This window comes from Corythoichthys intestinalis, chromosome 16 (genome assembly GCF_030265065.1).
Source record: "Corythoichthys intestinalis isolate RoL2023-P3 chromosome 16, ASM3026506v1, whole genome shotgun sequence".
Lineage (NCBI taxonomy): Eukaryota > Metazoa > Chordata > Actinopteri > Syngnathiformes > Syngnathidae > Corythoichthys > Corythoichthys intestinalis.
In genome coordinates this window covers 47522816-47550615 of record NC_080410.1, presented here as the reverse complement: position 1 = coordinate 47550615, position 27800 = coordinate 47522816, and the positions used below count along the sequence as shown (strand labels likewise).

The following is a 27800-nucleotide window of genomic DNA, read 5'->3' as shown; positions in this document are numbered from 1 at the left end:
GGCATATATGCCAAGTGAGCCGAGGAAGAGGCGCTAGTGAGCTATAAACAGCTCAATGATCTCATTACAAGTCGTGGGTCATCAGCAGCATAGGAGAGAAGCTGTCGACTCCAAGAGATTTTATTCCCGCTGACTGAGTAGATGCTTTGATATGAGAAGCACTCAGTTGGTGGGTGGGCTTTGTGTTTAAGGCTTGCGGTTTTAAGTTAGCCATATGCTTTCGAGCAGGGGTCTCTAATGGGGTTACGTGTACCCCTGGGGGTACTTGAAGGAACTCCAGAGTGTGAGAGAATTTTAGCTTAAAACACAACCATTATACATCATATTTTGTATGCTTTTGTTATGCTTGCATGAGAACTATGAAGCATAGAGCATCATTGTTATATTAACCTGTTTGAGTGTGCCTTCCCATAGCCTTGACTATTGTAGACTGTATCACAATCAGTGTTGTTAATCTTACTGAAAAAAAGTAATTAATTATAGTTACAAATTACTTCTCCCAAAAAGTAATTGCGTTAGTAACTCAATTATCTGAATATAAGAGTAATTAGTTACTTGGCAAAGTAATTGGTGATAATTCCTTTTTTTTTTCCCCCCTCAAAAAAAAAAAACAAAACAAAAAAAACATTGGCCACACTATGTGATTTTTTGTGTGAAGGTTTTTGGTACAATTGGCCCGAGCCCAATTCTTTACCCTAATTTACCCTTTACCCTGAATCAACTGTTAAAAGTTGTTAAAATTGCTCCCATTATTGCATTAGTTCCCTTCTCTCTACTTTCGACATATGAAAGTTTTAAAACTGTTTCATCATTTAAAGATAGATTCAAGTCAAGATTTGGCCGATTTAGAAGTATTGTAGATGAAAAGTTACTTGGGTTCGTTAGGAAGGTTCTCTACAACAGAGCCATCCTAAAAAGTCTACTGCTTTAAGATGGCGGCTGTCTACTAACTCATTTAGTGCCATGTCTGTCATTTTGCATCTAGTTATATCTATGTACAGTACATGTGATATCTACCATGTCTACCATAACATGTCTACCATATCTACCATAACATGCGGGCGTAGTTTGTAGGCTATCGGCTACAACATGTATTATTGGAGCTACCTAGCATCGCGTTTGCTCGGCGTCACAACTTTCTTGCCTGCTCTACTCTGTCGTCTCGGTGAGTCCGTCTCCCTCAGACTTTTCGACCAATATAGTAACGCATAGTAACGCATGCCTTTCCGTCCTCAGTAACGGTAACGGCGCTGCCAAGATGAGAAAAGTAATTAATTAGATTACCCGCTACTAAAAAAAATAACGCCGTTAGTAACGCCGTTATATTGTAACGCCGTTATTAACAACACTGATCACAATATGCCCAAATATGGACTGTTACAGTGCCCTCCATAATTTTTGGCACCCCTGAAAAAGATGTGTTTTTTAGCTTCTAATATATATTTTTTTCAAATAATATGGGACCTTAATGGAAAAAAGAAAAATCCAACCTTCAATACAAGTGCATTCATTCAGTGGTCTTACACAAAAATACACACGGTCACAGGCTTCAACTGGGACCGTGTGCTTTGGTCAGATGAGACCAAGATTGAGCTTTTTGGCAACAAACACTCTAAGCGGGTCTGGCGTGCCACGAAAGATGCACATGCTGAAAAGCACCTCATACCCACTGTGAAGTATGGGGGTGGGTCAGTGATGCTGTGGGGCTGTTTCGCTTCCAAAGGCCCTGGGAGCCTTGTTAGGGTGTATGGCATCAAGAATGCTTTGAAATACCAGGAAATTTTAAATCAAAATCTGTTGCCCTCTGCCCGAAAGCTGAAGACGGGTCGTCACTGGGTCTTTCAGAAAGACAGTGACCCTAAACATATGGCCAAATCTACACAGAAATGGTTCACCAGACACAAAATCAAGCTCCTCCCATGGCCATCTCAGTCGCCAAACCTTGTTTTGTTGACAAAAGGGGGTTGTACAAAGTATTAACACCAGGGGTGCCAATAATTGTGACACACATTATTCGATGTCAAATAATTTTTTTCTTTATGTGGGATTTTTTCCCCACTGAATGAATGCACTTGTATTGAAGGTTGGATTTTTTTTCTTTTTTTCCATTAATGTCCCATATTATTTGAATTTTAAAAAATTATTAGAAGCTAAAAAACACATATTTTTCAGGGGTGCCAATAATTATGGAGGGCACTGTATGTTCCTGTGATTTCCAATATGCCTTGAATGAATACAATGGGCGACTGTGGTTTACCAGACTGATCTCATCATCGTTCTAGCCAGAGCCGGTGTTCAAGGTCATAACTTGAGGTGTTTTTCCCCTACTGGAGATGTTTTTCTGTAACTTGAGATGTCTTTACCGGGATATGCTATAGTAAGTTTCACTTTTGTTTCTATGATGTCAACCCATAAATAGAGGCATTTCTCTTTTGTCCACATGCGGAGAGGACGCTTTGTGTGTGGCTCCGCGTCTGTACCCGAGAGCTCTTGTTCATAAAGCCTTCGAAGCAAGACAAGCCTTGGCTGAGTCTGATTCATTTCTCATCGAGCTATCGAGTTGGCACTTGTCTTGGAGTTCAAAGTTGAATTTCCCTGACACAGAGGTTACGCGAGATTTTAAATACAGTGGTATGAAAAAGTATCTGAACCTTTTGGAATGTCTCATATTTCTGCGTAAAATCACCATGAAATTTTATCTGATATTTGTCAAAAAACACACAGATGTAAAACCGTGTCTGCTTTAACTAAAACCACCTAAACATGCATGCGAACAATGACAGAAGGGGGGAAAATAAGTAAGTGAACCCTCTGCCTAAGGAGAATTAACTCATTCACTCCGAGCCATTTTCACCCGTGCAATCCACTTCACTCCCGGCCGTTTTACTGGATTTTGACTGATTTTGCAAGGCCCACAGAAAATTCTGATCTATTGCTATATAAACATGGAACCCACCAAAAGAAAGATTACACTGTCTTCTTTGAGCAGGAAAAAAAAGTAAGTTCATATCTTTTTCCATTCTTTAGAAATCGGCATTAGAAAATCGCTTAGTTTGAGCAATTTTCCAATTTCTGATGAAAAAACAGACAAATTGAGCTTTTTGTCAAAGCATACATTTCAAACATAACTTTGACTTTAACACAGCCATTTTTTGACATCCCAAACATCGGAATGTTTTCCTTTTACAAAATAACATGAACAACAAGACAAATAGAGTGTTTGATAGCAAAGTAACAATTTATTTGCACATAACTGAGAGATGACGCTGTTGTGGGCGCGTTCCGTTGAATTGGGTTGCGGGTCTTACCAAATGCGCTACTGCCCTCCAGTGGCCAGTTTTATTGCTTTAAAATGGATTTTCAGCTTTGTGCTTTGGAACAAGTTGCATCAGAACCTAGAGATGTCTCTTGTGAAAAAAAAAACGTAAAATAGTCTTTGGGACACTGAAACAATTGAAAATAGAATGTATTTGTATGTTTTTGGGAGCAAATGAGTTAATGGCAAATGTTTTCTTATTTCATTTTCATTTAAAAGTATTTAAATTATTTTGATAAAAAAGCAAAAATGGAAAAACTGTAAATATCTTAAATGTTTTTTATTAAAAAAAAACAAAGGAAAACTCATGAAATACTCTGTATAATTTAAAAATGGAAGGAAAAGTTTATTTTTTAAATTTTAAATATTAAAAGGTAGGGGGAGGGGTCAATAAATATTTTCTCATTTTTTATCATTCATCAGACGATGCTGTTGAGTCCGTGCTGCTCGCCGAGTAGAGCCCGCGACGCCGTGCTTGGCCGCTCGCGTCCCCCGCTCCCCTCCAGTGTCCCGCGACTTAGCCGGAAACACGCACAGCCAAACCAGTTCCCTACCAGAAACACAACATGCCACACACAAGTTCCCCAGGCGAACTCCGCCATAAGGCAGTGGTCACCACAAATGAAGGACTCAAAAAAATCCATCTTGATGAGACAGGTGGCGGTGAGGGAAAAGTTTACCCCGGCTGTCGCGGCGGCCACTAGAGCGTCATCTCTCAGTTCAGTAGTTTAGTTATGTGTAAATAAATTGTTACTTTGCTATCAAAAGCTCGATTTGTCTTGTTGTTCACGTTATTTTGTAGAAGGGAAACATCCCGTTGTTTGGGATGTCACAAAAGCAAAAAATAGCTGTGTTAAAGTCAAAGTTATGTTTGAAAAGTATGCTTTTACAAAAAGCTAAATTTCTCAGTTTTTTCATCAGAAATTGGAAAATTGCTCAAACTAAGCTATTTTGTAATGCTGATTTCTAAACAATGGAAAAAGATATGAACTAACTTTTTTTTCTGCTGAAAGAATAGAGTCTAATCTTTCTTTTGGTGGGTTCCATGTTTATATAGCAATAGAAAAGAATTTTCTGTGGGCCTTGCAAAATCAGTCAAAATCCAGTAAAACGGCCGGGAGCGAAGGGTCTTGCTCCGGTGAAAATGGCTGGGAGTAAATGAGTTAATATTTAAAATGAAGAATAAACGTTTTCCCCCATTTTTAATTATACAGAATATTTCAAGTGTTTTTCTCATGTTTTTTGAATAAAAAACATTTAAGATATTCAGTTTTTCCATCTTTGCTTTTCTGACAAAATAATTTCAATCCAGTTTAATGAAAAAGAAATAAAAAAAAACATTTGCTATTAGGAGGCTCTTAAAAAGAGGAATCTTTGTCTAACAAATTCTCTTTGGATAAACATCAAATAAAAATTGTCACTAGCCTGAGCTACAGTATGCTAGCTTATTCTGTAGAGATTGATCAAATAAAACAAACAAAGAAACAGGTCCACTCAAACTCTTAGATCCTAGGATATCAAGTAAGGGTTGCAATACCACTGTTGGCCCCCGGAGTGCAAGTTTAAGACCGTATTTAACTCTGTTTTTCATCCCCAGGCTTGGCTGACAGAGATCAACGAGTACGCCCAACAGGATGTGGTGCTCATGCTACTCGGGAACAAGGCAAGAATTTAAATGGACATCTTTCAGCCATTTTGTTTAGAATTCATGATACAAATTCTTGAACTCATTCATTCATTTCCTGTCAAAACCGAAACTGGGCGAAGCTAACAGTGAAAGTTTCAGTGCCGTTGATGATGGACGGTCAAGCCATTAGAACTGAGAGGGCGATGGAATGATCTCTGCCAACCCTCCCAGTTCAAATGGATTAGATGTCTGTCGCCGTCACTGGCCGCCAAAGAATTAATATGGGCAATTTTTGACACTTTTTAGGAGACGTTAATGATTCCATTTGCCACTATTCACTATGAGACTCGCAGGGAATTACTGTTTTTTCATAAAGTATGATTGAATCCATTTCTAGCACACATACGCACACCTCCCACCAGCTCATTTGCAAATATGAGCGATTACACATCCTGTTGTGATTTGGCTTGCCTCCCTCTCAGCAGATGGTTGACAAACCTTCCTGTCAGCCTTTAAATTAGCATTCCCAATAGCAACCTCAAATCACTACTACCTGGATGCCAAAGGCAATCGCGATGTAAACTGTGGACAAGAGAGCCAACAGGTTTTTAGAGCTGCTATGTGTGGACTCTTGGTGACGTACCTTTTGTCTTTGCTAGGCTGACGCCACTCATGAGCGGGTGGTGAAGAGAGAGGATGGCGAAAGGCTTGCAAAGGTGAGGGATTTTATTGTTTCTGAATGGCGAGTTAACTCATTGATTGCCACTGAAGGCGATAAACATCCAATTCAGTTTGAATGGGAGGGGCTGGAGAAGGGTCCAGCTGCTGCCCGCAGTACAAGCCAACCGCACCCCTCTCTTTCAATGACCAATCAGATCATCCACCAACCACGCTAACCCTTCCCCCTTCTTTCAACGACCCTAATTATTATATATAGGAATGAATATATACAGTGGGACAAATAAGTATTTAGTCAACCACTAATTGTGCAAGTTCTCCCACTTGAACATATTAGAGAGGCCTGTAATTGTCAACATGGGTATACCTCAACCATGAGAGACAGAATGTGGAAAAAAACCCAGAAAATAATCATGTTTGATTTTTAAAGAATTTATTTGCAAATCATGGGGGAAAATAAGTATTTGGTCAATACCAAAAGTTCATCTCAATACTTTTTTATGTACCCTTTTTTATGGAATAACGGAGGCCAAACGTTTTCTGTAACTCTTCACAAGCTTTTCACACACTGTTGCTGGTATTTTGGCCCATTCCTCCATGCAGATCTCCTCTCGAGCAGTGATTTTTTTTGGGGCTGTTGTTGGGCAACACGGACTTTCAACTCCTTCCACAGATTTTCTATGGGGTTGAGATCTGGAGACTGGCTAGGCCACTCCAGGACCTTGAAATGCTTCTTACGAAACCACTCCTTTGTTGCCCTGGCTGTGTGTTTGGGATCATTGTCATGCTGAAAGACCCAGCCACGTCTCATCTTCAATGCTCTTGCTGATGGAAGGTGATTTTCACTCAAAATCTCTCGATACATGGCCCGTTCATTCTTTCCTTTACACAGATCAGTCGTCCAGGTCCCTTTGCAGAAAAACAGCCCCAAAGCATGATGTTTCCACCCCCATGCTTCACAGTGGGTATGGTGTTCTTCAGATGCAATTCAGTATTCTTTCTCCACCAAACACGAGAACCTGTGTTTCTACCAAAAAGTTCTATTTTGGTTTCATCTGACCATAACACATTCTCCCAGTCCTCTTCTGGATCATCCAAATGCTCTCTAGTGAACCGCAGACAGGCCTGGATGTGTACTGTCTTCAGCAGGGGGACACGTCTGGCAGTGCAGGATTTGAATCCCTGGCGGCGCATTGTGTTACTGATAGTAGCCTTTGTTACTGTGGTCCCAGCTCTCTGTGGGTCATTCATTAGGTCCCCCCGTGTGGTTCTGGGATTTTTGCTCACCGTTCTTGTTATCATTTTGATGCCACGGGGTGAGGAGGTAGTTGAAAGTCCGTGTTTCCCAACGACAGCCCCAAAACATCACTGCTCTCGAGGAGATCTGCATGGAGGAATGGGCCAAAATACCAGCAACAGTTTTGAAAAGCATATGAAGAGTTACAGAAAACGTTGGCCTCTGTTATTGCCAACAAAGGGTACGGAACAAAGTATTGAGATGAACTTTTGGTATTGACCAAATACTTATTTTCCACCATGATCTGCAAATAAATTCTTTAAAAATCAAACAATGTGATTTTCAGTTTTTTTTTTTTTTTTTTTTCCATATTCTGTCTCTCATGGTTGAGGTTTACACATGTTGACAATTACAGGCCTCTCTAATATTTTCAAGTGGGAGAACTTGCACGTTTAGTGGTTGACTAAATACTTTTTTGCCCCACTGTATGTTGAGGATGGGGAGTTACCCATATAGAGTGGTATGAAAAAGTATCTGAACCTTTTGGAATTTCTCACATTTCTGCATAAAATCACCATCAAATGTGATCTTTGTCAAAACAACACAGATGAAAAAACAGTGTCTGCTTTAACTAAAACCACCCATTTACAGGTTTTCATATTTTAATGAGGATAGTATGCAAACAATGGCAGCAGAAGGAAAAATAAGTTAGTGAACCATCACATTTAATATTTTGTGGCCCCTCCTTTGGCAGCAATAACTTCAACCAGACGCTTCCTGGAGCTGCATATCAGTCAGGCACATTGATCAGGACTAATCTTGGCCCATTATTTTCAACAAAACTGCGGTCAGTTCAGTCAGATTCCTGTGATGTCTGGCATGAATCGCTGTCTTTCGGTCATGCCACAGCATCTCAATGGGGTTCAAGTCTGGACTTGGCCACTCCAGAACGTGTATTTTGTTCTTCTGAAACCATTCTGAAGTTGATTTAATTCTGTGTTTTGGATCATTGACTTGTTGCAGCATCCATCTCAGGTTTTCTTGCAAAACATCCTGAGAAACCTTTCAATTCATTCTTCCCTTAATGATTGCAAGTTGTCCAGGCCCTGAGTTAGCAAAACAGCCCCAAATCATGATGTTCTCTCCACTATGCTTCATAGTGGGGATGATTTTTCCTCCAAACATGACGTTGTGTGTTACTCCCAAACAATTCGACTTTGGTTTCATCAGTCCACAAAATATTTTTCCAAAACTTGTGTGGAGTGTCCAAGTGCCTTTTTGCGAACATTAAACGAGCAACAATGTTGGGGTTTTTTTTGACAGCAGTGGCTTCGTCCGTGGAGTCCTCCCATGAACACCATTCTTGGCTATAGTTTTACATATAGTTGATGTGTTTACACAGATATTGGACTGTGCCAGTGATTTCTGTAAGTCTTTAGCAGACACTCTAAGGTTCTTTTTTACCTCTCTGAGTATTCTGCGCTGAACTCTTGGCGTCGTCTTTGGTGGACAGCTACTCTTTGGGAGAGAAGCAACAGTGCCAAACTCTTTCCATTTGTAGACAACTTCTCTGACTGTCGATTGATGAACATCCAGACTTTTAGAGATGGTTTTGTATCATTTCCCAGCTTTATACAAATCAGCAATCCTTGATCGCAGGTCTTCAGACAGCTCTTTTGACCGAGCCATAATGCACATTAGAAAATGCTTCTCATCAAGACAATTCTTACCAGGTGTGTGTTTTATAATGGGCAGGGCAGCTTTAAACCACTCATCAGTGATTGGGCAGACGCCTGACTTAAACTGTTTGGTAAAAATTGGTTTAAATTGTTCTTTATGTCTCCTTCGGCAAAGGGTTCTCTCACTATTTTTCCCCCTTCTGTCATTGTTTGCATGATATCCTCATTAGAAAATGAAAACCTATAAATGTTTGGGTGGTTTTAGTTAAAGCAGAAACTTTTTTTTCATCTGTGCGATTTTGACAAAGATCTGATCACAATTGATGGTGATTTTATGCAAAAATGTGAGAAATTCCAAAAGGTTCAGATAGTTTTTCATACCAATGTACACATATCACCTTTTAATTAACAACCTGATTACCCACGATTCACTTTAAACTTAGCTATAGGGGTTTGAGCCCTAAACTTAAAAAGGCTCCCTTATAAATAGAAAATTATACAGGTAGTCCCCGGGTTACGAACAAGTTCCATTCCTACACTGGCGATGTTACCCGAATTTCTGCGTAAATCAGAATTAATCCTTTAAGGACCCAACTATCCAAAAGTGTTGTATTTTGTTTAACGATGGAGGATACACTGCCCTCTAGTGACAGCGTTGGGTCTGGCTGGACTGTCGCCTTGTCTGACTGAGGAGCAGACTCAGATGTCTGACATGGGTAAAGGATAGCATTTTGGTTTGGCCCACATAAAGCTGTAAGTTGTTTCAGCTAATATGTTTGTGTATGTATTTGTAATGAAGTTTAGAGCTACATTTTGTAGAGTTATGTGGGAGCAATTTGCTATGAGAATTGTAAATACCCTAACCCAAACGTACGTCGTAACCCGGGGAACTACCTGTATATTTCTTTCGCCCGAAACTAAACTAGACCGTGGAATATTATGATTTACAGTACGTAATCCTATTGAAAATTTGACAATGACTTTAAAAGACTGATATTAGTTAGTTATGAAATTTAATGATGGAAGAATGGTTTTGAATTACATTTTAAAATTCATTTCATTTGTTTTATAAAGAAAAAAGAAAAAAAACATTGGAAATATCTAATTTCTTTTAACAGTAATAACTTCATTTCTATATGAGCTACTCAACCACCACTGTCTCAAGGAGAAAATTCAAATTTAAAATGAATTAACTATATCATTTAAATTATTATGGAAAAAAAATACCAAAACTAAATATTCTCAGATTTCTGTAAACATTAATAACTTAACAATACTAACAAACAGGGCTGCAGCTATTGAATATTTTAGTAGTCAATTAATCGATGGATTAGTTAGTTTGACTAATCGAGTAATAGGATAAGGAACATGAAAAATTAAAATACCTGAGCTGAGCCTCAAACGGATTTTTTTTTTTTTTAAATGAGGATCTATGTACAACAAAAGAACAATTGACTAACTTGCATAGAAAAAGTCCGCTAGCTTAAATGCTATAAAATGCTAAAGGTTTTTTTACAATGCTCTTAACAAATTGTTCAGACACATATTCTCACAAAAAACGGCTAAATATACCTTTAAACCAAACTATGAATGCATTAAAAAAAACATTAGCTAAAACAAAAACTTGGCTTACGTTGGTCTTAACAGGGAGCAGTTGGATTCAGCCATGTAAAAAGAGGCAGACCAGAGGGCAGTGTATCCACCCTAATCAAAAAAACTAAATGCAAACACTTTCAAAATAAACCATTACAACGTCACTTTAATTAAACGAATGGCCGAAGCAACAAAATTTAATTTGAATATTTTTTTCTAATTGAATTAGGGCTGCAGCTATCGATTATTTAGTCGATTAATCAATGAACTAGTTAGTTCGAATAATCGAGTAATCGGATAAAGAACTTGAAAAATTAAAATACCTGAGGTGAGCCACAAACGGTATAAAAAATTTAATAAATAAGGATCTATGTATAAGAAAAGAACACTTGGCTAACTTACTTAGCAAAATTCCGCTAGCTTAAATGCTATGAAATGCTAACGTTTTTTTTTTTTTTTTACAATGCTCCTAACAAATGGTTCAGACACATATTCCCACAAAAAATGGCTAAATATACCTATAAACTAAATTACGAATGCATTAAAAAACATGAGCTCAAACACATACTTAGCTTACATTGGTCTGAACAGGGAGCAGTTGGATTGTCCCAATATGAAATGAGGCAGACCAGAGGGTAGTGTATCCACCCTAATCAATAAAATGAAATGCAAACACTTTCAAAATAAACCGTTACAACGACACTTTAATTAAACGAATACTCGAAGCAACATAATTTAATTCGAATATTTTTTTCTAATCCAATATTCGAGATAATCGATTTAATCGTTGCAGCACTATAACAAGCTAACATTCATTTGAACTGATTATCAAAATCTGCTTAATTAATCATGTTTTTGTGGTGCAGGAGTTTGGGGTCCCCTTCATGGAGACGAGTGCCAGGTCTGGTCTCAACGTTGACTTGGCCTTCACCGCTGTGGCCAAGTAAGTAAAATTTAAGTTCCAAAAGATTGAATATGTGTTAAAAAAAAGTTGTTTCTTATTTCTCAGGGAGCTCAAGCATCGTTCTGGGAAGGATCCTTGCGAGAACTTTAAACTGCAAGAATTTGTCAACAACGAGGTCAAGAGTGCTAGCTGCTGCCGGTCGTAAAATTGTGAGCCCAAATGCGTATTACAGTGATCCCTCGCTACTTCACGCTTCAAACTTCGCGTCCTCCATCCATTTCGGATTTTCTTTCAATTAAAAAAATGAATAAATAAAAACAGATGAGCTGTCCCGATCCGATCACATAGTCTCACTCGCCCTACTTCTTTTCATGATAAGGCAGTTCAATTGATTTGCTCATTAAAGTTAACGATGATTGACAGACGTTAAGGTCTGATCTTGCCGGACATGCTTGGAAGCCGAAACTTCAAAGCGCCGCATGTGTCAATCGTCGTTTAGCTTGTTAAACACTTGCTGTGGCAACTTATACAGTGGGGCCAATAAGTATTTAGTCAACCACTAATTGTGCAAGTTCTGCCACTTGAAAATATTAGAGAGGCCTGTAATTGTCAACATGGGTAAACCTCAACCATAAGAGACAATGTGGGAAAAAAAACAGAAAATCACATTGTTTGATTTTTAAAGAATTTATTTGCAAATCATGGTGGAAAATAAGTATTTGGTCTATACCAAAAGTTCATCTCAATACTTTGTTTTGTACCCTTTGTTGGCAATAACAGAGGCCAAACATTTTCTGTAACTCTTCACAAGCTTTTCACACACTGTTGCTGGTATTTTGGCCCATTCCTCCATGCAGATCTCCTCTAGAGCAGTGATGTTTTGGGGCTGTCGTTTGGGCAACACGGACTTTCAACTACCTCCTCACCCCGTGGCATCAAAATTATAACAAGAACGGGGAGCAAAAATCCCAGAACCACACGGGGGGACCTAGTGAATGACCTCCAGAGAGCTGGGACCACAGTAACAAAGGCTACTATCAGTAACACAATGCGCCGCTAAGGACTCAAATCCTTCACTGCGAGACGTGTCCCCCTGCTGAAGAAAGTACACGTCCAGGCCCTTCTGCGGTTCGCTAGAGAGCATTTGGATGATCCAGAAGAGGACTGGGAGAATGTGTTATGGTCAGATGAAACCAAAATAGAACTTTTTGGTAGAAACACAGGTTCTCTTGTTTTGAGGAAAAAGAATACTGAATTGCACCATACCCACTGTAAAGCATGATTTGGGGCTGTTTTTCTGCAAAGGGACCAGGACGACTGATCTGTGTAAAGGAAAGAATGAATGGGGCCATGTATCGAGAGATTTTGAGTGAAAATCTTCCTCCGTCAGCAAGGGCATTGAAGATGAGACGTGGCTGGGTCTTTCGGCATTACAATGATCCCAAACACACAGCCAGTGCAACAAAGGAGTGGCTTCGTAAGAAGCAATTGAAGTTCCTGGAGTGGCCTAGCCAGTCTCCAGATCTCAACACCATAGAAAATCTGCGGAGGGAGTTGATAGTCTGTGTTACCCAACGACAACCCCAAAACATCACTGCTCGAGAGATGTACATGGAGGAATGGGCCAAAATACCAATGTTTATTTATTTATTTTTTTTTTTTTAGTGGGGGCGCTACTTTTTTGTTTTACTGTTTTTTACTTATCGTGGCAGGTTTTGGTCCCCATTAACCAGGAAAAACAAGGGATCACTGTACGAGTATACATCTGCTTTGGAAGGATGTGATTAACATAACATCGAATGGTGTACATTTTGCATGTAAAAAAATTCTGATTAACTACAGAATGTTTTCAATGTTAAGTATTTAAAAAAATGTGTATAGTACTCTGTATAATTTCTTGTATTTCATATTCAGTTGGTGCGTCGTGTTCATTTCTAGATCGAAATTAGGGGTGGGAACCTCTGGTTACCTCACGATACAGTTTGCGATACAAGGCTCACGATAACGATCTTACTATATGGGGAGTAGAGATGTTCCGATCGATCGGGATGTCCGCTCACGTCATTTTCAAAGTATCGGAATTGGCAAAAATATATCGGCCATGCCTTTTTTTTTTATATATTTTTTTCTATTAAATCGTTTTCTAATTGTATTTAACGTTACAGACATATTATGTAACACTTATCCAGAGTCTTTAGTTTAGGCTTAAGGTAGGGTTATCAAATTTATCCCAATAACGGCGGTATTTAACTCATTCACTCCCAGTCATTTTCACCAGAGCAAGGCCCTTCGCTCCCGGCCGATTTTGACTGATTTTGCAAGGCCCACAAAAAATTCTGTTCTATTGCTATATAAACTTGGAACCCACCAAAAGAAAGATTAGACTCTCTGCTTTCAGCAGAAAAAAAAAGTAAGTTCGTATCTTTTTCCATTCTTTAGAAATCAGCATTAGAAAATAGCTTAGTTTGAGCAATTTTCCAATTTCTGATGAAAAAACAGAGAAAATTAGCTTTTTGTAAACGCAGACATTTCAAACATAACTTTGACTTTAACAAAGCTATTTTTTGCTTTAGTTACATTCCAAACATCTGAATAATGTTTTCCTTTTACAAAATACCATGAACAACCAGACAAATAGAACTTTAGATAGCAAAGTAACAATTTATTCACACACGACTACTGAGAGATGACGGTTTGTCGCCGAGATGACGCCGTTGTCGCCACGTCAGCTGTGTAAACTTTTCCCTCATCGTTGTCTGTCTCACCAAGATGGATTATTTTTGCATTTCTGCGGGGTCTGCTTGGCGAGCCGCTCCACGGGGGGTTTCAACTTGTTTTGCACGGTCGTCCAGCGCCCGGCGTCCCAGGCGTCCTCTCGTTGTTTTGTTCGGTCGGAGCGCCGCCTAGCTTCATGCCGCCAACGCTCTGACCATGCTGCCTGGCTGTTCACTGCTGTTGAATCGGGTTGCCTGGTCTTACAAAATGCGCTACTGCCCTCCAGTGGCCAGTTTTATTGCTTTAAAATGGGTTTGGAGCGTTGTTCTTTGTTTCTCAGATACAGCGGAAGCTATATATGCTTCTTATAAAAAATAAAAACGCAAAAGACGTATAAATACGTTTTTGGGACAGTGGAGCATTTAAAAATACAACGTATTTATACATTTCTGGGAGCAAATGAGTTATTTTTTTAAAAAATGTATCACGTTTAAATATTTAACACAATTAATGCATGCGCTGCACGACCTACTCACGCATTGACGCGCTCCATCTGTAATGGTGCCGCTTTGCCTATATAGAGAGCTAAAAGGCAGCGTATAATGAGTAGAGTGAATTTTGGCAACTTTTGGAACCTTATTTTAATTGGTTAAAGCCTTACAATCCCTCTCCCTACGACTAGAAATATCATGGGAGAAATGTGGGGAAGCAAGGTAGCAATTGATCTTTTTCTTAACACCATAAGTTATATCGCATTGCAGAGAAGATAGGTGAATTGGTAGCACTACGCACAGTCGTGGTTTCACTTGTCATGGTTCCACTTCCCATCATGCATTGGGCATGGCCTTCAGTATCATTTACTGAAAGCTCAACAAATACACTAGATGGCAATATTTAGTCACAATATACAAAGTCACATTTATCCTTTAAGAATTACAAGTCTTTCTATCCGTGGATCCCTCTCACAGAAAGAATGGTAATAATGTAAATGCCATCTTGAGGATTTATTGTCATAATAAACAAATACAGTACTTATGTACTGTATGTTGAATGTATATATTCGTCCGAGTTTTATTCATTTTTTTCTTAATGCATTGCCAAAATGTATATGATCGGGAAAAATTATCGGGAATGATTGGAATTGAATCGGGAGCAAAAAAAAAAAGCAATCGGATCGGGATATATCAGGATCGGATCGGGAGCAAAAAAACATGATCGGAACAACCCTAATGGGGGGATAATAATTATCGGGAAATCATTCTGTAATATTCTACAACACAACTAATAAACACACAACAAGGTATTTTCATTCTTCTGCTGTGATTTGGAATGCTTATTAGTAGTAGACGTCCTCTCAGTTTGAAGTGGGATGGATGGCAGCGAATGAACGAATGTCTACTAGTAGTAAACTCATTCCCATTCACAGCAGAATAATGAAAATAGCTTGTTTTTTTGTTTATTAGTTCATTTGTAGAATATTCTAGAAAGATTTCCTGACCAATGTATCGATAATCGTCGTATCGCCGTATCGTGAGCTTTGTATCGCAAATCATATCGTATCGTGAATTAAAAAGAGGTTCTCACCCCTAATATATTGTCGCACCCTGAATTAAAATGCTCATATTTTTCACTATAGTGTCAGTCAATTTGAAATAATCTTCAGTGGAATCATTTAAGTGTTAAGCCTTACACTTTTTGTACAATGTTTGCTTCAGTTGTAGGAATTAGGAGTATTAGAAATAGTCAAATGGCGTTTAAGTTTGTGTTTATTGTTGGGTTTTTTCACGTTTGGCCATTGTTTTTCAGTATGTAAGTAAGATGCAATATGTGCAATAAAAACACAAGACAGTATTGTAATCTGTATAATTGTTAATAAAGAAATATGATCAAAAATACTTGGCAAAAGGTTTTGAAGCATGTGTGGTGTGCTTTTTGTTGGCATGGAACTCAACAGTTCCTCAAATATTATGTGTTCAAGTGAATAAATTAGCAATATGGCGAAAAATACTGCAAATACAACGGGGCAAATAAGTATTTAGTCAACCACTAATTGTGCAAGTTCTCCCACTTGAAAATATTAGAGAGGTCTGTAATTGTCAACATGGGTAAACCTCAACCATGAGAGACAGAATGTGGGGAAAAAAAAACAGAAAATCACATTGTTTGATTTTTAAAGAAATTATCTGCAAATTAGAATAAGTATTTGGTCTATACCAAAAGTTCATCTCAATACTTTGTTATGTACCCTTTGTTGGCAATAACGGAGGCCAAACATTTTCTGTAACTCTCCAGAAGTTTTTCACACACTGTTGCTGGTATTTTGGCCCAATCCTCCATGCAGATATTTGGATGATCCAGAAGCGTCATGGGAGAAAGTCATGTGGTCATATGAGATCAAAAATGGAGCTTTTTGGTCTTAATTCCATTCATAGTGTTTCGAGGAAGAAGAATGATGAGTACCATTCCAAGAACACCATCCCTACTGTGAAGCATGGGGGTGGTAGCGTCATGCTTCTGGGGTGTTCTTCTTCACATGGGACTGGACGACTGCACTGTATTAAGGAAAAGATGACCAGGGCCATGCATTGTGAGATTTGGGGGAATAACCTCCTTCCCTCAGAGTAGGCATGTGCCGGTTTCAAGGTTTACCGTGGTATGAAAACGTCACGGTTTCAAAACCACTAAAATTTTCCGTCATATTCGGTATTCGCTAGTTTACATGTCTCAAAAATGCAGCCAGAACTGTCTTGGAGCGGCAGCTCTCACTCTTCCCTCTCCTGTTGTTGCTGTGTGTGTGTGTGTCAGTGACGCTATTCTGCTAATCAGCCGGCGAACCAAAACAGAAACACTCCAAACAAAAGGCGTACTTTTCTTGAATTTATGGAGGTCTCAAAACATGATAACTGAAATATACAAAATGAATACATTTAAAATGTTGTGCAATAGTATTTTACACGTGCGAGTAGCTTCATTAGCACAAACACAACAGAATTTGAGGAAGTCATCATCAGTGTTGGGCACGTTACTTTAAAAAAGTAGTTACATTACTCACTACTTCTTCCAAAAAGTAACTGAGTTAGTAACTGAATTACTCTATAGTAAAAGTAACTAGTTACCAGGGAAAGTAACTATTTCCGTTACTTTAAAAAGAACTTGTTGTATGTCAAAGAATATGAAATTTTCTGAGCAGTATTCGAGTCAGTGGAATAGAGAAGAACAGACAGGTAGTTAACTTGTTAGGTGCTTCAGCAGATTTGAATTGCTTACCACAGATGTCGACAAAAGCTTTGCCCCGGGACATAAATTACACATTACATGCAGGTTCTTTCCTTTAATTTCGACAAACTTGAAATAGTGTCTTTATCTCCACCTCTTAAAGGACAATTTTTCTTCTGAATGCTCTGCCATCCCGACCCTGTGCATCTGTTTTGCGTGTATGTGTTTGCCGCACGCGCTGTTCTGGTTTGCTTGTGAAATCACCGGCTCTGATTGGCTTACCACGACACATGACTCTAACCCTCAGCCAATAGCAATCACTTCCATCGCATCTCTCGAGGGGCTGCATTCAGGTAGGCTTGTTTCCCGACAATTCACGTCACCTTCAAAGCGTCTGCCGTCCTCAAGATGGAAGCAGAATTATTGCTGGCTGACAGTGGGAGATGGGAACGTGGCTAGCATCAGGTGTAGCAAACACAGAAACGTTACCAAACTTTGGAAAGCATTGTCTAATTGAATGAGCAGGGACAAACAGCTTGGAGTCTGAAGTACGTGCGCTGTTCTCGAACCTGAACGCACCCCAAGTCTTGGATGACAAATCAACAGAGCAGAGAGTCGACTCGACACGGCTGGGAGTTTCTTCAATTTATTCAGAGTAAGTAACACACCACTTTTGACCGTCAGTAACGGTAACGGCATTGTAACGGCGGAAAAGGAATTAGTTAGATTACCCCGTTACTGAAAAAATAACACCGTTACGTAACGGCGTTATTTATAACGGCGTTACTCCAAACACTGGTCATCATATCCATAAACATCATGAAAAAGTTCGGCAAAAACAAAACACACATTTTCCTTTCAAATTCAAAATACAAACTAACTAAAAACTTACAAAGACGACTGTTAGCCTAGTCTTAGCTGGGAGAGAAACTTCGTCGACGTTATAGCCGCTGAGATACAAGCTTGAATGAAGGGGAAAAGAATAGCGTCAAAGATCGATAATTGCGACAGATGCTCTTGCTCTAAGCACAAATCCACATTCGCTGGACAAGGAATGGTCTCAGTCCCAGTGTTTTTTAGATGAAACCTTTACACAACAATATTTACATCTTAACTAACTTATCCATTTTTAAATTATTAACTTATGAATTCTTTTTGACACTAAGGCATGACATGTAGACTAGAGTTGACCCAGTGGCTGAAAATGGCAAAACTTTACTTGAGCTTTTGCCCCCTCAAAAAAACAACTTTTACTTACCTTTTTATGCAATTAATCTAGTTCTTGCAACCCAATCTTAAGCAACCCAGGCTGTGGCTGTGGGTAGTCTATAAATATCTATATATTTTAATTCTATTTAAACTGTATGAAAACGCAAAGGGGGTGTGAGACATCAATAGAACCGTTATGTGCCAAGATAACAAATATTGATAAAGTTAACAAAAAAATCAATCACATTAATGAGCAATTATCGAAAATAGATCGAAAATGACGAACATTTCCGAAAGTGTTCCGGAAACAGCCGAATGGGGCGGAGACGTCATAACAAGGAAACAAAAGGTCGAGGCAGGTGCCATCGTTGTTTATCGACGAGAGAGTTGCGTTCGTGTTTTATCAAAAAATCGCTAAAATGGTTCAAACCTGTCATGCTATGTGGTTTACACATAGCCATTTGTCGCAATGTGGTACCCATGAGTTCCCGAACGCGAGAAAAAGAGCTGGACTACGCAGACAATGAGTAAAGTTCGTCAGTGCTAAGAGGGCTAATTTTGCAATTTTACAGGGAAACGGGAACCTGACGAGCCAGAAAATGTGCCTACAACCTCAAAGAAAACAAAATTTATGCTACTTCCCAATCACTAAAGACCCACGAACTGCGAAGGAGTGAATTCGTGACCCGTATGTGAATAAATCGAGTGATTCGAGCATGTCTGTGGAACAGGAATATCAGCTTGTAGAGATCGCAAATCACGGCGACTTAAACGTATATTTGAGACAACAACTCTAACGAAGTTCTGGATTAAAGTCATTTCGGAATATCCCGACATCGCTAGGAGCGAGCTGAAAACTGTGCTACAATTTCCAACATCGTGTATTTGTGATGCTAGCTTCTCTCACTCTCCCATCTCGGGACCATGTCGTCTCAACGAAACAAACTCAGCCCTCCCACCGATTCAGCGGGTGAGTCGTATTTTTTCCCTGCACTTAACACGACGGGGCTAAAAACAAATGCTATTTTATATTTGCTGTATTTTTCTGCCGCCCATTGCCGGTGTTCTGACAAAGTTGGCATGCGCGTAACGTTAAAAAGGACCGCGAATGCAGCGATTCCTAAGTACACACTACAAACTTTCTTTAACGAAAGGAATATTAACTTACGTTTGCCATGTTTGGCGCACACAACAACTGCACGTAGCCCTCTCACTTAACGACTTCGCCGTGTCGTTAAGCGTTAATTTACGCCATTTCCGTGTTGCACATGTATGTTTGTGATGTAAATAGTTTTTTAGCACCATTGGATAACATTGAGAGTCCAACTGAATATAAAAGTGGGACACCAGTCCGTGAAAAAAAGACCCAAATCACACCGGTCCGTGGTGCAAAAAAGGTTGGGGACCCTTGCTCTAATCCCATTCATATTTGTGTCGGTTGGCAGAGCGAAACCAATGATAGCATATTAAATGATAATTATTCTATACATTACTTTATTTTGCGGTCACGGTGTATCAGCTTCACAAAAAGAAATGCAAAACAAACCATTCGGTGTTTCTGTTGCCGCCGGTGTTTCATCAGTGTGATTGCTCTCCTCAATGATCCTTTCATTAGGCTGCATTGGCTTTCGTTTGGGCTCAAATTGATAACCCAAAACACCAAAGAAAGGTTCATAACTCTCCTCGTCCCCATTAGAAGAATGTTCGTTTCGTCGGATTCCCCGCTGCAAATAGAAACAAAATTGTCCGCCATCATCGCCGCCATTCAGTACCAAGCACTGAGCCGGCTGTTTCCCGAAAGTGACGTCACGCACACAATATGCTAGATTTCCGGCATCTCGGGGGCGGGTCCTTTTAGCTTGACAATCGACCTAATTTCTATCGTTTTCTTGGTGTTGCGATGTGTGTAATTACACAAAGTGGCATGATATGAATTCAAAACGCATGCGTTGATGGATAAATGATGGAATATTAGCATTTCCCCAGGTGTTGTCATACCCTTGAAAATATTTATTTATTTTTTTATTTTAACATTATATTCATGTTCCATTTTGTATAAATAAAATATAAACATAAAGTTAAATATAGTAAAATTATTATTAAATTAGTTTAAATGATAAAATATGAATATTTTCTGAAAAATAAAAACCCAGAAAAAAGTGTTTTTTTTTTTTGTTTTTTTTTAAAACCCATACCTCTCAAAACAACACATTTTGGAACTATAATTGCAATACCGTGATACCGTAAAACCGCTGTATTTTTGGCTCATGGTTATCGTATCATCAAAATTTCATACCGGCACATGCCTACCTTAGAGTATTGAAAATGGGTCATGACTGGGCTTCGTAAAAAACAATCAAGGTACTGGAGGGGCCTAGCCAGTCTCCAGACCTAAACCCAATAGAAAATTTTTGGAGGAAGCTAAAACTCTGTGCTTCTCACTGAAAGTCCAGAAACCTGATTGATGGAGGTAAGATCTGTGTGGAGCAGTGGCGCAAAATGTCTGCTGCAGTCTGTGCGAACCTGGTGAAGAGTTACAGGAAATGCTTGACCTCTGTAATTGTAGTCAAAGGCTACTGTACCAAATATTGACTTTGATTTTTCTCAGGTGTTGAAATACTTATTTTCAGCCGTTGTTTAAAAATCATACACTGTGATTTCTGGATATTTTTAGATTGTCTCTCACAGTGGACAAGCACCTACTATGAAAATTTCAAACCCGCCCATCATTTCTAAGCTGGAGAACTTACAAAATCACAGGGTGTTGAAATACTTATTTTCCTCGCTGTACACTCCTATCGGCAAACCCGGAAGAGTGTATGACGTCATGTCAATTACCCCCATTACTTTGCAGGTTTTACAAAATCAATTGAACAGTCAAAACAATCTGTTTCCCCCTACTGAACAAGAAAAAAAAACTACATAAGCAGCAAAATTGCGGCATTGATTTCAGGAATTTTTTGTTATACTGGCTTTGAATAATAAAATTAATACATCTATAACAATGATGACGAATATTATCTTCTGACTTACGCATTTTGTCTTTCCGCTCATAGTGTGACAGTCATGTTCGACAAGGAAGATTCGGAAAAATTGTTCATCAGTTTCTTCCTACTCATCCTTCTAACAGCCAGATAGTCAGGGTTTGTGCTTAAAATGGGCCTCCACTGCGGAAAGAAAGTTTATTAACACGCTTCAATGTAATATCTCTCAAGTTAAATAGATCTAATCACACCTGCATACTCTTGAGGAAGCATTGGTCGGTCGACGACCATCTGGAAAGTTGCTATCCATTCCGTCCGATCCCGCTCGCTCTCGCACACGAAAAGGAAGTTCCTATCCGGCGTCGCTATGGTGATCCCAAACTGCCAATGGGTGCTCTGAACACCCGGCGGGAGGTCCGGCAGGACGCAGTAGCCGCTTTCCTTGCTACCGATAAACACTTCGCCTCGCGCGTATGCGTCCTTGCAAAGCAGGTCGTTCCGTTAAAGTGAGAATTATCGGAATGAAGCGTTCTCCGCTACCCACCAGTGGATCTTTGAAGTACATGAGCCTTCTATCATCCATGACGAACCATCTCTTCCTAAAACCCTCTGTGTGCTGTACACCAGATAAGCATGATGACTATTTTAAACTCCATAACAAAGACTATAATGGCGGATGTCACCTTAGGACCGGTTTTCTCCATGAAGCCCTGCTTCAAGTAGTTCCTGGTCAATTTGGGCAACAACTGGGAAAACAGAAAGCAAAAAGTTTTGAAGCATTTGACGCAACATGTTTTGAGTTTTTAGCAGTACAGTCCCTGACAAGTCTTGTCGCTTATCCATGTTGTAGAAACAATTGCTAATAACCCGACTTTAAATTATTCAGTTGGTTTCAGAAATGGCTCATATGAAAGCTAAGACCCTCCCAAATGATGTTGAATGTACAAAAATATATTTGGGTAACACTTTATAATAACTATTAGGCCTGAACGATATTGGAAAAAACTATTGCTGCTATTTTTTGGGGGGTTGCAATATATTGCGATATTATATTGCGATATTAAAAAAAAAAATATATATATATATTTGTTTTTTGCATTGGAAAAAGATGCATATTATACATAAATATGCTTTAAAAAATGTATATGGCTAACTTTAAAAAATGATTCACTTGCATGTTTTAAATTTTTAAACAAATTACGTCACAATGAACAGTATGGTGTCTGTAAAAAAGTCACGGATATCTACCTCATAACTTTCGCTAAATTGTATTTTTTTGTTACTGTCGCATTTTCCCTGCTATGTTAGATGATAAATACCTTATCCGAAAAAAAAAAGAAAAATTGGGTGGGGGGAACGTTTAAAAGGGTAAATATATGAAAAAGAAAATCTCGACCACTCCTTGATGTCTGCGATTTCTGCATTGCGACCCCTGTTATAGTACCATGTTTCACCTATAAAATAAAATGAAATAATCGAGCTGCGGCCAGTCACAGCTGTGTCTTGACACTCAGTGATACATGCGACATGGAGTTTTTGGATCGAAACAAGATAAGTACGTGATAATATCTTGTTAAAGTCATGGTGTCTGTAATTCTGCTCTCGCATGCTCTCACCTCCAGCTAGGGTTTTGCTGTTTAAAAAACATTTCTTTTTTTTAAAAAAATGCCTTCCTGTTAAAAATTTTTCTTCCCCCAGAAAGTTGAGATTTTAAGCTTTCCAATCATGTACCACGTGCAGATCATCGAATCATTTTTAAACAAGAATAATGTACTGTAGTAGAAAAATGCTTTGCTTTATTTAATGCTTCTGTTTATCTACCTTGGCTGAAGAATCACTTCTAGTGTTTATTTCCAGGACACAACACAACAGGTGTACCAAGCATACCCATTCGTCAGAACACCGGCTGTCCCCAACGTTTCCACGCACACACATTCATTCCAGCGCACGCTTCCTTCATGCAACACGTGCTTAACAAGTTAAACGATGACTGAAAGATGCGGTGTGATTGAAGTTCGCCTCTGTGGCAAGATCAAACACAACCATCGTTAACTTTAATAAGCAAGTGCGCAGAGGAACAAGGACCTAGGAGAGGAAGGGAGGGGGAGAGGGAGGTTGTGTGAGTGTCACTAAAGCGATCAGCTCAGGACAGAGAAAGCATGGAGCAACATACATTTGTGGATTAAAAAAAATAAAACTATCGCACGTCCTTGCGATGGGACTATTGCACATGTGCACATCGTGATGGCGATGTTTAAACGATATATCGTTCAGGCCTAATAACTATCCGTTTTATTAGTTAATAGATCATTAGTAAACTGTTTATAAATGATTTATTGTTGATTTGTGAAGTATTTATTAACAGTTTGTTAAGCATTTACAGGGTGTTCCAATATGGTTGACCCCATTCTAAATGCCCATGCTAGTTGATGGATCTTAATAAAACTATATACACTTTATGTTGAAGGTCATAAGTTTTATTGGTTAAATATTAGGGCTGTCAAAATTAACGCGTTAACGAGCGGTAATTAATTTTTCAAATTAATCCCGTTAAAATATTTGACGCAATTAACGCACAAATGCCCCGCTCAAACATATTGAAAGGACAGCAAAGTGAAAGGTGTACTTGTTGTGTTTTTCGGAGTTTTGCCGCCCTCTGCTGGCGCTTGGGTGCGACTGATTTTATAGGATTCAGCACCCATGAGCATTATGTAAGTAATTATTGACATCAACAATGGCGGGCTACTAGTTTATTTTTTGATTGAAAACTTTACAAATTTTATTAAAACGAAAACATGAAGAGGGGTTTTAATATAAAATTTCTATAACTTGTACTAGTTATTATCTTTTATTTATTTTCTATATTTTTTTAATAAATATTTATATATTTTATTTATTTATTTATATATTTTATTTATTATTTTTATTTATCTTTTAAGAACTACAAGTCTTTCTATCCATGGATCGCTTTAACAGAATGTTAATAATGGTAATGCCATCTTGTTGATTTATTGTTATAATAAAGAAATACAGTACCTATGTACCGTATATTGAATGTATATATCCATCTCGGTCTTATCTTTCCATTCCAACAATAATTTACTGAAAAATATGGCATATTTAATAGATGGTTTGAATTGCGATTAATTACGATTAATTAATTTTTGAGCTGTAATTAACTCGATTAAAAATTTTAATCGTTTGACACCCCTATTAAATATACAAAGAAAAGTACAAATATTTGGTGGTTCTATGGCAGATTTTAATAAATGTGCAACATGAGCGCTGCCTGCAAAATGCCTTATCAAAATGCCTTTTCTTTTGAAGTGAACGGCATTTCTTAACCTGAAAAGATAGAAATGCCAAACGTTACACACAAAACTTGAAAGGTTTCTACGCAAACTGTGTTTCAGGTTAAGAACACCTTGTAAATGCTTAACAAACTGTTAACAAATACTTCACAAATCAACAATAAATCATTTATCAACAGTTTATTAATGATCTATTAACTAGTAAAACGGATAGTTATTATAAAGTGTTACCTATATTTGTTTCACTGAAAAAAGATATCATTTAATGAAGACATAAAGGTCAAATTTTGGCAAGACAAAAGTTTTGTCGCCTACAGAAAATAATGTGAAAATTGAACAAAAAAATGTACTTCAAATACAAAAATGACATAATAACATAACATAAGCAAATTAAGTAGTGGTGCTGCGAGATCCAAATTTAATATTTTGTATGACTTCCATGGGCTTTCGCAGGGATTCATACAATTTATCGAGGAAGTCATCAGGAACATCGAAGAAAGCAGTCTTGCATGCCTCCCAGAGTTCATCAACATTCTTGGGTTTCATCTTCCATGCTTCCTCTTTCATCCTACCCCAGACATGCTCAATGATGTTCAAGTCTGGTGATTGGGTTGGCCAGTCCTGGAGGATTTTGATCTTCTTTGCCTTTAGGAACTTTGAGGTAGAGATTGAAGTATGTGATGGAGCGCCATCCTGCTGCAGAATTTGTCCCTTTTTATTGTTAGGAATGTAAGAGGCTGCTAAGATTTATTGGTATTTCAGACTATTTATGTTGCCTTCCACCCTGCACATCTCTCGCACACCCCCATACTGGATGTAACCCCAGACCATGATTTTGCCACCATCAAACTTCACTCTTTTGTGGCAAAAGGTGGATTTTTCAGATGAATCTTCCATTGAATTACACCACAGTCGCCGCAAATATTGCAGGAGACTTACTGGAGCCCGCATGGATCTGAGATTCACTCAGAAAACAGTGAAGTTTGGTGGTGGCAAAATCATGGTCTGGGGTTACATCCAGTATGGGGGTGTGCGAGAGTTATGTCTTCATGAAATGATAAATCTTTTTTCAGTGATTTTTGTACATTCAACATTATTTGGGAGGGCCTTAGCTTTCATATGAGCCATTTCTGAAACCAATTGAATAATTCAAAGTCAGGTTATTAGCAATTGTTTCTACAAAATGGATAAGCGACAACACTTTTGTCAGGGACTGTAGAAGTGACTTACAACATCTGTGGGAGCTCCTGGGAAAGCCACCTGCAGGTAGTGTAATCTGGCCGCTCGGATGGCGTTAAACCAGTCCACCATTTCCTTCACAAAAGGACACAAATGTTGCTAAGTGACATTGAACAATAAAGCCGAACTCACCGTATGGAGACTTAGGACGCAAAGATCACAATTTTCTAGCTGATTATCGATTTTTGAAAAACCCGACCTGGCGGATTACAGCATACATCTTTAATAATCCAATCAATCTTGAATCATAGACTTCATAATGATATTGACGGGTCAGATTCGCACTACAGTGGGCCACACCTTCAAGTATGGTGCCATACCACAATCCGCTTCAGTTATTCGCATTCGGTCGCAGCGACACATGCAGTGATCCAACGCCGGATTTATGTTGAAAAAGTATGAAAGCTGTACCGCATACAAGCAGGAAGGATTGTATCTTGGGATTTGTTCGAGGATTCAAGGTAATTATTATATTTTTCGTATCATGCATGCATTTTGAAATGCTGTGAAAAAAATCAATGGGAGAAATTAGCCACTTACAACACTGGCATTACACTTTGCAACATTTACATAAAATGAAGGCTACCTGCAGTTTTTTGCTTTTAACCAATAATCGAGACTTTTACGTCCATATCTATAAAGAATTCAGCTATTTAAGCATTTATTCACAAGAATTTTCAACGGAAAAAAATCTTTGTTTACATATGGGGGGTCGCTAATTTCCTTACTGAATAGCCTCATAGTTTGCAATATTTACGTAAAATAAATGTTACCTGCACGTTATTTTCTTTTTTAACCAAGAATCAAGACTGTTTTCCGTTCATATCTATAAAGAATTCAGGGATTTAAGCATTTATTTACAAGAATTTTTTACCGGAAAAGCTCTGTTTAGATATGGCGGCCGCCACAGTGACTGACAGACTAGCATCGTACTTCGATATATTTACGCAAAATAAATGCTAACTGCACTTTTTGGTTTTTTTTTTTTTGGTTTTAACCAACAATCGAGACTATTTTATGTCCATATATATAAAGAATGCAGGGATTTAAGCATTTAGTCACGAGAATTTTCACCGGAAAGCTGTGTTAACATATGGCGGCCGCCACATTGACTGACAGACTAGCATCGTACTTCGACATATTTTCGTAAGATTAATGCTAACTGCACTTTTTTTTTTGCTTTTAACCAAGAATCCGGACTGTTTTACGTCCATATCTCAAAAGAAATCAGGGATTTCAGCATTTATTCACAAGAATCTTCGACGAAAAAACTCTTTTTCTGTGATTCCACTCGGTCAGCTTTGACTGCCACGCCAACAATGCAGGCCCCCTATTAATTGGCCCCGCGCCCAGTCAATATCATTATGAAGTCTATGCTTGATTTTTATAATTGAAAAATTAACTCCAAAATTATATCTTATTTAAAAAAAAAAAATGTTTTTTTAAATACTACTAATAATAAATGCAGCAGTACTTTACATAAAGAGAATCACAAGGTTTAAGGAAATTGATGAATTAAATTTTATGGAGTAAAAAAACGACTAAACTACATCAGGTCTATTTTTTTCGCATCCTAATGTTTTTTGTATGCTAGAGCAGTCTGAATGTGAGCCAAATGTGAGCACTCACTAAACAACAGGTACACGTAGTCCCCGGTTTACGACATACTCAATTTACGTGATTTCGACTTTACGACGCTGGAGTCTTGTCCGCTATTTTGTCTCCAGTCGGTTTTTTTTTTGTTTCTTTTTAAATGTTGACTTTTGTTTTGTAATGCATGCTTTTATTTTGCCGCAAGAAGCATAAAGCAGGTAGTACTACCACAGGTGAGTAAGAGCCTATGTACACACGAAGAAGAATGTATTTGCGTACACGAGGAAGAGCACACACACGAAGAAGTCGGAGTCGATTGAGAGACAGAGGGAAAAGAAAGCCTGTGCGCATATTTGTTGCTTGTGAAGCATCCACAGAGGCAACACCTGTATATACCTTATTTTTCGGACAATGCGTCTATAAGACTATAAGATTTCCTATACGCTATGTACCACTCCCTTCGGAGAGCAGCACAAACAAGATCTAACCAGTGTACAAA

At 38.5% G+C, this 27800-nt stretch overlaps 2 protein-coding genes across 2 annotated transcripts in view; one reads left to right on the top strand and one right to left on the bottom strand.

Moving 5' to 3' along the window:
• Positions 1-15740, top strand: part of LOC130931775 (ras-related protein Rab-26-like) — an 87293-nt gene extending 71553 nt beyond the window's left edge. Inside the window, exons 6-9 of the mRNA XM_057860795.1 lie at positions 4914-4979; positions 5603-5659; positions 10997-11073; positions 11140-15740. Coding sequence (XP_057716778.1) covers positions 4914-4979; positions 5603-5659; positions 10997-11073; positions 11140-11239 — 300 coding nt within the window. The 3' untranslated portion in view covers positions 11240-15740. The remainder of the gene's footprint in view (positions 1-4913; positions 4980-5602; positions 5660-10996; positions 11074-11139) is intronic.
• LOC130931773 (arf-GAP with dual PH domain-containing protein 1-like) overlaps positions 11745-27800 on the bottom strand; it is a 37486-nt gene continuing 21430 nt past the window's right edge. Inside the window, exons 7-11 of the mRNA XM_057860790.1 lie at positions 25700-25783; positions 21842-21904; positions 21703-21774; positions 21410-21638; positions 11745-21341 (exon numbers count right to left, since the gene is read on the bottom strand). Coding sequence (XP_057716773.1) covers positions 21313-21341; positions 21410-21638; positions 21703-21774; positions 21842-21904; positions 25700-25783 — 477 coding nt within the window. The 3' untranslated portion in view covers positions 11745-21312. The remainder of the gene's footprint in view (positions 21342-21409; positions 21639-21702; positions 21775-21841; positions 21905-25699; positions 25784-27800) is intronic.